The sequence below is a fragment of the Channa argus genome, chromosome 21 (assembly GCF_033026475.1).
Source record: "Channa argus isolate prfri chromosome 21, Channa argus male v1.0, whole genome shotgun sequence".
In the NCBI taxonomy this organism is placed as follows: domain Eukaryota; kingdom Metazoa; phylum Chordata; class Actinopteri; order Anabantiformes; family Channidae; genus Channa; species Channa argus.
Window position 1 is genome coordinate 12,447,836 of NC_090217.1, and position 14,322 is coordinate 12,462,157.

Here is a 14,322-nt window from a genome sequence, read left to right on the forward strand (position 1 = left end):
CTGTCGTCCCAACAGGGTGCTGGTGACACAGACAGGCCACAAAATTAGTAGAGCTCTCTCTCTGCCTTTGTCACCAACTCCTTCGTCCCCTCTGGCTCTTGGTTCCTTGCTGTTGATCTTTTTCTCCTTGTCCCTCTGAACTCCTTTTCCATCGTCCCTTTCTCTATAGAATCCTTTTCTGTCTTTCTTGTGTTCCTGTACACCTTTTTCTACAGTCTTCCCATCTGCATTATATCCTGTAAATAATGTGGTTGCACACTACATTACATGTCCCTGTTTCCTACAATGTGGCACGTACATTTGAGCAGGCAGGAAACAGCCATTAAACTAAATGATCCATGTTCCTGACTCCAGCCTTGACCCATGTGATTGTGAGCAAACTCAATCAGCAAGGTCAGCACTAACATAATGTGACTCTTTGAAATTTTTTTCTTGAGTTTCTCTGATTTGAGCTATTAGAGCCTGTTAAAACCGGTTAAGAAGTTGTGGTTACATCAATTTGTGTGTTTGTGTGACTGTGAGAGGAAGAGAAAGAGAGTGGGAGCGATCTTTAGTGTGTTTCAATAGTAAGGCCCAACCCTATAAGGGTCGAGTATTTCCAAGGGAATAGAAACTTACAGAAGTGTAACACATGTTTGATTCCCAAAGCCCCAGTGCAATAATTCTTCACATATGAATTACTAACACATCAAATCTAGCCGTAGTCGATCACACCAGCTGCAGTGGGATTACAATCTTTGTAGATGTAGATGAACAAATACAATTAATTCTTTATTTAACCAAGTGTTCTAAATAAAAGTGTAGTTCCTCTTTATCTACGCTGATTAAAAGAGAAAAAAACTGAAAAAACACATTTTCCTTGCACATGTACAAGTTTGCAAATAAAAAGCATTATAAAAGAACACAGGAGGATGTCATGCAGCAGCAACAGATGAGATTAGAACATAAAAGGATCAGGGACCGGATTACCTTTTGTAGTAAATTTTTTTATGTTTAACTACTGATTAGCATTTAAGTAAAAAAATGGTGATGAGGTTATTGTTTAGGAAACAACAAGTTGCAAAAACACACGTGGCTATAACTGGTTTCTGCATTCGGAAAGCCCTCTGTGTAATGTAGATAATTTATTACATGTGAAGGCTTCTGAATTCCATAAGTTAAAATTTGCACAAGGCAAGTGTGCATTTATGTCTCTATTTACCGGCGATGAGCTGTTTTTACCTCGGACACACAAAAGCCAAATCCCAGCAACCTAAGTAGAGAGTGGAATAATGTGTAGAAATGTAACCCATGCTGCTAAGAATATGTGTGTAAACACTGTGGACTGTAGCTTTGTGAAAAGCACAAACAAGGTCATTTTAAGATCAATAAAAGCCTTAAGATACTTCGATAAACATATCACACGCCCTGTGTTTACATGAACAAACGTGATAGTTAAATTTCAAATTTTCGGCGATAGGAACCAAGATGGTGGAACGACTAGGAGGCCTCCTGTACTTTCAAACATGGGTGTAAAGAGCCCCCTTGAGGAATAAAAAAATATCCACTTTATTTATAACTAGTGGCTCTAAACTGTGGAAACACGATATTGTCAAACTCAACCAAACCGCAACATAATAAATGTCACCAGACGTGTAAAGAATATTAAATGAATGGAACAAGAACAAGGAATTGTTACCAAATATGCAGCAGCAACTTTATACTGGAGTGAATTATAATAATGTAATATGACAATAAAATCCAGTTTAAAGTGTGACGCTGTTTTGATCAAACGCATTGCAGCTGTTACTCCCATACCATGAAAGACTAGACAGTGGTGTGAAAAGGACATGCTTGACCCAAACCAGAGATCAGTCTCAGCTGAAACTTTGTGTGGTGCTATGTCACCCCCTGCAGTTGCAGCTGAGTCAAGACGGATAGAAGAGGCCATTAAAAAACTGACTGAGGTGCTAAAATTCTTGCAAAAAGTCTAGATAGATAAAACCAGATTTATATCAGTCTCCAGGTTCAATCATTCACATTAATCCTTACCAGATAACTTCACTTGTTAGAAGCCTGGACTGGAGGCCGTAGGCTAAGAAACCGGTAAAGCTGAAAGGAAACTCAATTGTAAATACTTTGTTGATACATACATGTGATTGGAAAAGGTTTATCCAGTACAGCTTGTGCTTGTGTTATTGTCTATGGATAACAGATTTTCTTTTAAATTTAAAAAGTTTTAAATGAATAAGTTGCTAAAAAAGCAGTTCTAAATTGTCCATCTGACTGTGTCATTTAGATCAACCATAAACTTACGGGGACAGCATGTCTTGTAATTTTTTTCTTTTTGGTTTTTTTAGTTACTTGTTGGGCTGTTTCAAAAGCTTTTTTGATGACACTGCGTATCCATTTTCTCAACATCTGCAACATGTTTACAGCTTCGAATCTGTATTTCTACACCATAAAACATAAATTCTCTTAACATAAAAGGAACAATTTCTCAAGACATTTATATGGCTCATGGCATTGTTGAAAATATGGCCCTCCATTCATCTGTTCTCAAGAAGGTTCAAGATGCTTCAAAGACAATAATTGCTCAAAAGTGAAACAGTTGTTCCTCAACATGGAAACAATTTCCCCCTGTCATCTTTTCGGGTTTCATGGATGTTCTGCACAGTGTAAATTAGATTTGATTACAAAGTAGTCTCTTTTAGTTGTGTCATAAATAGTCTCTTGCCTGTTAACCCCCGGGGTAGTTTTATGTTTTATCAGAGGCTCCCCGCACAGTGCAGGGGGTGCTGTTCGTTTCGCCAACCACACGCACATTACTTCTGCATTCCAGCATGCATTTTGCCCCACTACTCATATAAGCTCCATGTGTTTGTCTTGACATATTAGAGTGTAAACAATGACCTTGACATTGTGGTAAAAACTAAAAGCCACTTGTGTTGCACAGAGCTTTGTGCCAAAATGCCTATACGCACTTGTCTGACGTAAAGAAATTAAATCCATCAGGGTGTCTCAGAGGATCTCTCTCTCTCTCTCACACACACACACACACACACACACACACTCAAAATACACTTGGAGTAAGACTAAGGATTTGCGTGCATGTCTTACCCCATAAAACTTAAGCTCAAAGGTCATACTTAATAATGATGCTATTTTGTATATTTCTTGCTCTGAATAAATCTTAATAAAAGATCAAACCCAATAAAATATGTACGTTTGACTGAATACTGTCTGTGAGCTCCAAGGCAGATCAGTTTGTATGTACAAATCCCATTTCCAGAAAGTTGGGACGCTGTGCAAAATGTAAAATATAAAGAGAATGCAATGGTTTGCAAACCACTTTTTGACTTTGAGTGGTACAAAGGCAACACATCAAATGTTGAAACTGAAGATTTTGAAAAATATGGTCATTTTGAATTTGATGATGACATGCCTCAAAAAGTGGAGACAGGGGCATGTTTACCAATGTTCCATCATTTTTTATTAATAATAAAAAAAACCTGTGTTTGAGAGGAGGAGGCCAATTGCTATATTTTAAAAGTGAAAATGTTCTTTCATTTGTGCTAGACATAAGATTTTAACTGCTCAAACAGTTTGGGGCCTCCTTCGCTCTAATGTTCACCACATAATGTGCCAAATGTTTTCAATAGATGAGCCAACCTGTTGTAATATGTGCTGAATGTGGTTTGGCATTGTGTTGCTGAACGAAGTCCTCCCTGATAATGATATTGCCTGGATGGCAGCTGCTCCAAAATCTGTATGTATTGTTGTATTGTTACCTGTTGCCTATTACCCTCAGAAGTTCCACTAGGTGTTGATTTAGCAATTCAATTGTTTTCCAATTATTTGTTGCCTCTTTCTATAATTTCTCTTTTTTTAGTTTGAAACTGTCACAAAGGTGATAAATCAAAGTGGTTAGTGGAGTCATACTGCAGTGCATTATAAGAAAAGGTGGTTCTAACGTTTTGGCCACTTCATTCATTTTAAATAGGGTGGTCATAATGTTATGTCTGATCAAGTACATCTCATTAGGTAGTTTTTATGGGAGTGCAATTTCAAGTAGACAGTCTAAAAACTGTCAATTAGACTTTTGCGCACAGTGCAACAAAAACATGAATCCACATAGACAAACCCAAATTCTTAGTCAAATCCTAAATACCAAAAGCTTGCATAGCACATAAGGATGAGGATGGAGTTATGGTGACAGCTGCAGCAGTTAACTTCGCTGTCATGGTGGAGTAAAGGTATTGTCACGTTCACGTTTGTCCTAGAATAGTTCCCCACACTCGATGCGATAAAGAATGCGTTTGAACAATTAATAATAAATGGAGTAAATACTGAAAGGACAGAAATTCAACATGGCAGTACCACTTATCCTTTATAGGGTTGCGGGGAGGGCTGGAGCCTATCCCAGCTTTCACTGGGCAAGAGGCAGGGTATATCCCAGACAGGTCACCGTCTTTCTTAGGGCCAACACAGAGATATACACAGGCAGACGACCAGTCATAATCACATTCACACCTACAAGCGTTTTAGAATCACCAATTAACCTAACATGCCAGACTTCAGAGTGTGGGAGGAAACCTACGCAAGCACATGGAGAACATGCAAACTCCACACAGAAAGGCCACAGCCTGCTGGGATTCGAACCGGGGACCTTCAAGCTATGATGCAGCAGCTTTAACCACTCTTATCACTGTAGTGCCCAACAATACAGTACCTTCATAGTAAAATATGGCAAATTATGCGTCCAATCTGTATCCTGACTGATTTGATTTGGTGGAAGATTATGGTGTGTGACTCTTATTTTCTATGAACCCTTCAAATTTACATTTTTGGCAAAGTATGACTTGTGAGGAATTAATAATATCTATGTTAATATGATCAACAATACCACTTTCCTCAAAATTTACCTATGATTTCACAAAAACCACTAGACACTGCTATTAATTTGGACTTTTTAGGTCGGCTTTCAGCTCAGAGCACCTCTGTGAAACTGCTACAGTTATTCCTCATCACTCATTTTTGTAATGTGGGTGATTCTAGAAAACCTTTTTTTGTCAAATACACAACTAACAACAAAACTGATGTTAGTTGTGGAGCTAGTGTTATCACTGATCTGAGATTGCGTTTAGCAGTGTAAAAAGGATTCCTGCACAGGAGGACACTTCCTATGTCTCCCTTGTTCTACTCCTCTTTTGCACAAAACATGAAAAGAAACAGATATGTTGTATGAGTGCCCGGACAGTGAGTGCATGCTGCTTAAGTGCTATCTTGGCTTTGGAAATTGTGGTTAAGGAGAATTATTTGAAAAGAAAGACGAGGAGAGCTGGAGAAAGAGACCGAATCTGTACAAGACATAGAGGACACACATCCACAAAGTGTTCTGCTTCTGCTGACCCAAAGCCAGAGACATTGTTATAGACATTAAAGTATGTTTACTAGTTATATCTGACTGACCTCAGCTATAATTACACACAGTCTGAGTGGGCATAAGGACTGGGCCAATCTTATAAAAGCCAAAAATGAAAGGTATTTTATTCCTTTATACTCCAAATCAGTGCTATCTCTCAAATAGCTTTGTTGGCAGCTGCTAAGAATTTAAATTAAAAGGTTAACGTCCAAAATGCTACCCTCAATAATCTTCCAGGAGCAGGTCTCACTTTTTTCCCCAGATGACTGATGTTTCATTTTGGAACAAGTTTTTATTAATATTATCTCCATGTGGATATTTGTTCAGCTCAAGTAAAGCTGGGAATGTCTCAATTTTCAGCCTCCAAAATGTCAACAACAAGCAAAGAAAATATGTACTTTGTCCTCTGTCCACTCTGTAAAGCAGACCTATAAAACGGCAAATCCTTTGAAGGCCCATAAGAAGTGAACAGGTTTGCCGCCTCCCGGTTTCCTTTTGTTTTTTGTTTTTTCTGCTGACTTCAAAGATGCATAGTAAACATCTTTAAAATAACCAGCAAAAATGCCTTTTGCATAGTCCTTGTGGGTCTTTCCACATACACTTGGGCACTTCAAAGACCATGTGGGTTGAACAAGATTATTCACCAGCTGGAACAGAGAAAAACATTTATTCTAAAATAGTGATTCGTGAAAAAGTCGAGTCGTTCTTCAAGTCTCTAAATAAGAGATATTTTAAAAAAAATAATTCAACAAGCAGAACTTGACTTACTAACTTTAGACATACACTGACCACTTCATTAGGTACACCTGTACACTCTAAAGCAATCTAATACAGCAGCTCTGCCATGAATTCAACTTTTACAGTTCTCATGTTTTGGCTCCTTCATTCATTTTAAATAAGATGGAAAAAACATTAAATCCACCACTTAATATAATGCAAACCACTATGAACAAAAATAATAAATTATCATCTTTTTGATGGTTACCTAATGAAGTGGGCTGTGCACTGTTTTGTGTCAGATGCTTTGGGATGAAGACTTTCCCTGTAGCCGCCACATGAGGGCGTATTGTTGGTAAAACGTCAGCAGTAAACGCTGCACAAGCAGACGGAGCAAACTCTGATCATCTGACAAACATCTGCTTTAGTTAAGCACCAATGAGTGAGAAAATAGAAACATAGGCTATAACATTGCAAAAATTCAATGTCTGAAAAGTCTCAGTATCAGTTTGTCTATAAAATGTTAGAAATTGTTAAATGACAATTTCCCAGAGTACAATGTGAATTCTTAAGTGGTCCAAACCCCAAATATATTTAACTAATTATATTTATTGCCATTTTAAACACAGACAAACCAATACATTTTTGGCATTGTTGCCTGAAAGTTAGTACTAGTTAATTAGTACTTCAAGCAGCTAATTAGTCGACTAATATAAAGGGCAATTTGGTTTACCTCTCTATTATTTTGCACTTGCTCCTATTTCTGATTTATGTTTCATGATTTGTGGTCAATGAGGAGCTACATTCTTCCTTGTTTCATGGATAGAAATGACAATCAACCTATACCTAAATGTGTAGTTATTTGTTTGTCAATGACTTTCTATTGCTTAAAGATAAGGAAAAGGCTCTAAAGTACTGAGTAGGGTATATGCATATATACGTGTGTGTGTGTGTTTGTAACAGTAAAAGAAAACAAAGAGTGTGTGTGACTGAGGGGAGAAGGAGGTGTGTTGGGGGTGGGGACATGGTGGAATGCGGGGTGCAGATTCATCCCGGGGGCTGGTGCATCGGGAGCCTCCACTGTCTCCCATCCTTCCATTGTCACAACGGCCTTTCACGTTCTGAGACCTAAGGGCACGTATCGGGCACACGGAAACGCAACTGTCATCCCCTCAGCAGCCCTCTATTAGCCCAGGTGGCGGAGCGCACTTCGGCCAAGAGATGCAGCCAGTCACCTCCAACACATGGGCAACGGAGCTTGGAGCTGCCGCAGCGCGCCTCGACTGCACTAGCTGAACACTCTGCAGCGGAAATCAGAGGAAACATCCCCGCGTTTAAAAGGATAAAAGGATACATTTGTTCACATCTTGTGCTTCCTTTTTCTTTTCCAAACCGCAAGAGTGCAGCAAAAGTTGTGTTCAATGCGCAGCCATGCTCATCGTCTCCTCTCGCAGTGCGCTGCTGTCCGTCTACTACCCGCAGATCTTCCTCATCCTCACCAGCGGTAGCTACCTGTAGGTTTATAACTTGCTCAATTTAAACATTATTTCCTTTGATCTGAAGGCCTCCTGACCCGTGCAAGTACATTTTCCTTACTGTACTTTACGCGCAAATTTGGCCAATTAAGCACAGAGAAACTGGATGTCAGGTCAGACCTCACGCACAAAGCGTAATATAGTTGTTGCAGGTGTTTGTAGAACATAAATCTACACGTTTGAAAAGTTTACCTTAAACTAAATGAAAGACATATTTGTCTCATTTGTTTGACTTTCTTGTGGTCAGTGCATTTTGTTCTGGCATGGCTTAGAGATACCTCTGAAAAGAGGAAAAACCTCAAACTCTGATGAAAAATGCGCGACTTGTGTCATTTTTATTTTCCCCACATCAGCGTCATTTTCATTTAATTAACGTCATAAATCAAATTCGCATAAAGAGTGAATGAGAACTAGATGAAGCCAGTTTTTAAACTACATGATTTTTTTTACATGTTCTACTATAAGCGCAGCTGATGAGATAACCTGCTCTTGTGGATTTACACATTACACCAGAACCACTTTGTAATAGGAGCACCTCATCAGACAAAGACCATAATACCAATGCCCATATGGAAAAAGAGTAATATCCGACTACTTCATGCTCTCTCTGTATGAGCAAGCCGATGTAATGAGCTCTTTCGTACGGCATTGAAAGACCCAGGCCCGCACAAAGAGAATGATTGCTGCACCATACATGCCTCTCATTCATAACAAGGGCAGGTCCTGAAAACTAAAATAGCTGTGGTGGTTCATGTTTTGTGTAGTAGACACAGAGTCGGAGGGGAGGGGGGCAGAAATGGCAAAAGCGAAGTAAATGTGACAATTTCTATAATCAACTATTGTTCTCTTTCATGTCATTATGGAAGTCCATAATTCAGTGTTCTCTTGAGTTGTTCTTGTCTATTTTTATGTTTATGATTGAAAGAAAGGCATCTGAAAAGGAACATGTAGCAAAATATTATCTCAGCAATGATCAACCAGGGTAAAGAATAGAATCCTAATCAGACTTTGAGTATGTTAGCAGGGACATTTCCTTTCATCTTTTTCTTTTCTTTCCCAAACAGAAGTTATCTGTATGTCCTTGTAACAACTGTAGCTGCTCTTCCTTCTGTTATTTATCTCCCTCTCTCTCTCTGCCTCCAGGGCACTGTCCTCTGTAGTAGCTCTGGGAGCGAATATCATCTGCAACAAGATACCGGGTCTGGCCCCGCGTCAGAGAGCCCTCTGTCAGAGTCGCCCTGATGCCATTATCATCATCGGTGAAGGTGCCCAGCTTGGTATCAATGAGTGTCAGTACCAGTTCCGCTATGGCCGGTGGAACTGCTCAGCCTTGGGCGAGAGGACTGTCTTTGGACAAGAGCTCAGAGTAGGTCAGTCTGTTTAAAACTAGATACTTTAGTGTTCTTCACGGGGTTTAACATGCTTTTATTTAATTTTAAGCAGCCGGAAATCAGCAAAGTATGTTGAGTGAGGGGAAGAACGCTGTTCCAAGAGCAGGGGTTTTAGTACTTTTTCTGGGGAAAGTTTTGTTTTCTGGCATAGTTCTGTCTTTATTAGAGATTTTAATAACAGTACATACATGACAAAGTGAGAGAGAGAGAGAGAGAGAGAGAGAGAGAGAGAGAGAGAGAGAGAGAGAGAGAGAGAGAGAGAGAGAGAGAGAGAGAGAGAGAGAGAGAGAGAGAGAGAGAGAGAGAGAGAGAGAGATGGGAAGTCAATGCAACAAAGGTCCTGGGCTGGGCTGCGGGACATTGTGGTTCAAACTGACTTAAATCCCTAGTCACGAGTTCTTCAGAGACAAAACTGGTTTTACCTTTGTAAACACCAGTTAAAGTGAATCCTTGAACTGTGCATACAGACATTTTACAACTGTCAGGATTAAACTAAAGTCAATATGGTTTGGAATTTAGGCACAATTGTGGACTGGTATACGTCAACTGCCATGTTCAATGGACGACCTACAGCAAACTATGCTCTCAGTAATTGAGCTTGAAAACTCTGTATGAATGTGTATGAATGAGCAGTTCAGGTGCCATTCGGCTTTGTGATTTGAGATCAGCCCGTTCTCCCTTTTTTGTGATTGTGATGTCCTGAGACTTCCCATAAATCTCCTCTGTTGCATTAAAAGCTGTAACAAAGCTTGACTTTGTTGAGTGTCAAGAAACACTGTGAGATGGGTGGCAAAACCTTAATGAAGGCATTTCTGTTTGCATCCCCACATGCTACAACCACAATGAAATATTCGAAAGGACTTTGTTAGCATCCCCAAGGGACATTCAAACTGTAGTTGATGTGTGTGACATCACTGTGTTTGCAACACACATTGTCACGTCAAAGCAGAGAAGCCTATCCTTCTCGTGAAGCCTATCTGGGTGTGCCATCTTCGGAAAGCATTTATATTGGCAATCTGTAAACACAGAAACTAAAACATCTCTCTGGTTTTAGTCAACATTCTCCCGTCTTATTTCTCACAGAAGCTGGTTTGCTCCTAATGTGAACCTCTTATATAAATTGTGTTGCAGTTCGAAATGTTTTGTTGCAGTATTGCTGTGGGTTTGGTATCCATGTTTAATCTACCAGCTCTGGGAGCAATCACTTTCTTCTACATGGGAGACGGGCAGACAGACGTCTGGATCGCTTTATTTCTTTTGTCAGAGGAAATGTCTCTGTTCTTTTGTGGTGTGTAAACGTGCTCAGAGAGACACTTTGGACCCAGCTTTGTTCCTTGTCTCCTCTTCATAAAGACAGCTTGACCAAATAAACTTTGTGGGACATCAAATTTCCAGACATCTTCATCGGTTTTATGTAAGACTAGTCCTCTTCCCATTCTTGTCAATGTTTGCTATATCTGTACATGGAAACACAAGCCAGACCCCCTCTTGTGTCACTTACTGTATGTACCATCATTTGAATGACCTGGTGGGCCTCTGAACTCATTAGGCATTGAGAAAGACTGGAGAGATTCATGCTAACCACTAATTGAAGACAGCTCCAGCAGCTGGATGGCAACAATGGAACCCTGCATGCAGTGCCGTACAATCAAAACAAATCACAGTGCATGGAGATGGCTGTTTGGCTATTGCATGTGCTTGATGCCTTGAGAAATGCTCACCATACAGTATGTCTGAATAGGTCACAGATTTAGCCTGATGAGAGAAGACATCAGTTTATAATGAGTTGTGGACCAGGGGAACCACAGGACCAATGGTTTCTGCAAATGAGTTTGTCAGGTTGGAAAGGAGCCATTAGAATCACCTCTACCAGAGAGGCCATGCATTAATACTCTGGGCTGTTGTGAAGAACGAAGGCCCAGCATTGACCTGATTGGAAAGGGAGGATATCCCATTACCAATTTAAGTGCCAATAAATTAATTTCCCCTTCCACACCATAAATATAAATGTGTTTATTCTGTAGTTCAAATGGTGACATACAAAAGCTTGGAAATGGGCACATCTTGGTCCAGGGAGGCCGCAGATTATTTCAACATGCAACACAGCAGTATCGTTTGCTGTGGAACACCTCAGACAGACAAAGAATGACACTTAAGCTGCGTGAGATATTCCATTGATGAAAAACATTAAAACACAGCAACTCAGTAAGTGGGGAACCAGGAAAAAAGCTTCTCTGGTCAGCCAGTAGATGTCACTTATGTTTTCTTCCCTATAGTGAATATTGTCCTAACAGGGACGGACTACTAGATTATACAGATGCCCTGAATAATGTTCTTTGTACTGATGCACCTCAAAGTCAACTTGAGTCCTTTAATCTGCCTCATATACTGTAGCAAAGGAAATTAAATAGGGCTGAAAAGAGTAGTACAATCTGCTAGTAATAGAGCTGACACTTGGCATTAGCAATTCAATTCAACAATTAGGAAATTTGAGACTGCACTTCAGTAACATGCACTTCATTTCCTTCTCCTCTCTACTGACTTTAGGCAGCAGGGAGGTGGCCTTTACATATGCCATCACTGCAGCCGGAGTTGCTCATGCAGTCATTGCAGCTTGTAGCCAGGGCAACCTGAGCCAGTGTGGCTGTGACCGTGAGAAGCAGGGCTACCACGACCAGGACGAAGGCTGGAAGTGGGGAGGCTGCTCGGCAGATGTCAAGTACGGCGTGGAGTTCTCGCGGCGGTTTGTAGATGCCCGGGAGATCAAGAAAAATGCTAGACGGCTGATGAACCTGCACAACAATGAAGCAGGGCGAAAGGTAGTGACTTCACATTCCTTTTAGATGATTGCCTATGAAATTACACAGGCACAGCCAATACTGCAAACAGTTAAAAGCAAAGGAAGTACATAATATCTTAGTACACCAGACGTTACACCAAGTGTCCTTCAGAGACAGAAATGTAACAACTGGCAGATAAAGCTACCAAATAAAGTTGTTGCCATAAGTCATAAACCAGCCTACTCAAAGAGACTAACTGGAAATCTGTGCAATCACTATTAACTATTTCAAATAAAAGCAATGGACCAGTGATTACAGCTTTTAACTAATATATTTAATTTGTCCAACCTAATCTCTACTTTCAATGTGGGCAGATCCTAGAGGAGAGAATGAAGCTGGAATGCAAGTGTCATGGTGTATCTGGCTCCTGCACCACTAAGACCTGCTGGATCACCCTGCCAAAGTTCAGAGAGATTGGCTATCTGCTAAAGGAACGATACGGTGAAGCAGTTCAAGTGGAGCCAGTAAGGGCTTCAAGGCTCCGCCAACCCTTGTTCCTACGTCTCAAAGAGGCTCGAGGCTATCAGAAGCCCACAGACACGGACCTGGTCTACCTGGAGCGCTCACCCAACTACTGTGAGGAGGACACAGCTACAGGTAGCACAGGGACGAGGGGGAGAATGTGCAACGGCACCTCGACCCACACAGATGGCTGTAATGTGATGTGCTGTGGCCGGGGTTACAACACACACCACTACACACGTGTTTGGCAGTGCAACTGCAAATTTCACTGGTGTTGTTTTGTCAAATGCAACACCTGTAGTGAGAAATCAGAAGTTTTCACCTGCAAGTAAGAGGCAAGAAGGATGGAGTAGGTCAAAGGTAAGAAGATGGGACTGACTGGATTATGAAGTAAAGGGACTTGGAAGTATTTATTCAACATTTTGCACAGTTTGACATTTCCGATTTGGAATTCAGTGACAGAAAGAGACATGAAATGGGACATGAGGTTTAGAGAAAAACAGGAACTTTTCAGGCACAGTTTTGCTTCCATAACGATACAAAACTGTCACTTGTTACAATACATACTGCAGACAAAAGTATCTGATGTTCTCCTTTTGTCACAAACTAAGCTAATATTTTGAAGGCTACGTCTTGCAAAAGTGTAGCTTTCAAATGTCCCCCACAAAAAAACGCAATCGCACGGCTGCTGGATCTTGAAAGACTTTTGTAACATGCTAACTGAGAAAGCTACAAGAGAATGAAAGAGAACCAGCTCCTGATAAAAACCTTTTAACTGTACGCTGACACTGTATTCTGTTTGAACACTGAAAATAAAAAAATAATTATTTATGTAAAACTATCATTCCAACCTTAGTGTTGTAGGACAGATAGCAAATTCTGTTTCATTTCATTTTTTCCCCTCATTTGTTTTTTAAATCATCTTCAATTGCTACTGATGCATTTCAATCTGGGAGTAATGTATTAAAAAGTCTCATTTACAGCCACTAAATAGATAAATCCTTAACTTTTTAGTTCTCAGTGGCTTACTTTGTTATAGATTAATTAGTTTTCTTTTGCACTCAGATATTCACAATTTATTCTTTGGGGACATTAATAATTTAGGCAGTTGTCCTACTGAATGCTGCACTGCATTTCTCCCTTAAACCTGCGGGTTCAGATCTTTTGTTATGCTAAGGGAGAAAGAGGCAGAAAGCCCTCACATACTATTTTAAGCATCCAAATGGTCAGTCTGATCAGTGCTTTTAATCCTGACTGCGTTCACTGTCATGTTTTTGGAGGACTCTTGGCTTCTGAGAAAAGCGAGTAGGGCTCACTGGAATTCCACAGAGGTGCAGTCAGGTTCAGATACATCCAACATTCCCATGAACGCAGAGACGTGGAATTCCACATCATGGCCTCTGCTTACACAAGGCCTTCCAGGGTGGTTTAGGCTTGCCTGGGTGGATGGCATGTGCCCTAACCACACAGAAGGGGGTACGAGAGGATCAAAGGCCTCAAAGCTATTTTTGGACACCACCGGTTAATGTATTCAGAAATGTTTATTTAGCCTTTATATAACTTACAAACAGTTTTGAAGATTATATTTTTATACTTGGAACGTGGCACTTTGTCATATATACATGTAAAAAAAAGTCATTACTTATTCCTCTTCATATTTGAGAGCTATAAATTATTTGGAATTTTTGTCTTTGACCAAACTTGCTAAAGTGTAAATATCCCACATGTTTTTATCAAAGTAGCCCAGATTGTCCATCTTGACACAATCCTTCCCAATTCAGAGTAGCTCAGACATGCAGTGTAATTCAGTGTTGCAAACTCTTGGAAACCTTGTGTAAAGTCCTCTAAAGCATTAGATTAAATACATGTAATGTAGGGTACAATACAAGTAGATGACATACTGGCAGACTGGGAAACCGAGTATTTGTGCAGCCATAGATTAATGAGATTTATTTCCAGTTGTTTTCCAGCAC

The 14,322-nt window shown here is 40.2% G+C and overlaps 1 protein-coding gene across 1 annotated transcript; it reads left to right on the forward strand.

Annotated features, from left to right (window-relative positions):
• The first annotated feature begins 7,423 nt into the window (after positions 1-7,423).
• wnt7ba (wingless-type MMTV integration site family, member 7Ba) lies at positions 7,424-13,368 on the forward strand. Its single transcript, XM_067490458.1, has 4 exons — positions 7,424-7,635; positions 8,800-9,026; positions 11,595-11,866; positions 12,202-13,368. Exons 1-4 carry the CDS (start codon positions 7,553-7,555, stop codon positions 12,679-12,681), a joined length of 1,062 nt encoding a protein of 353 aa, XP_067346559.1. The 5' UTR covers positions 7,424-7,552; the 3' UTR covers positions 12,682-13,368.
• The last annotated feature ends 954 nt before the right edge of the window (positions 13,369-14,322 follow it).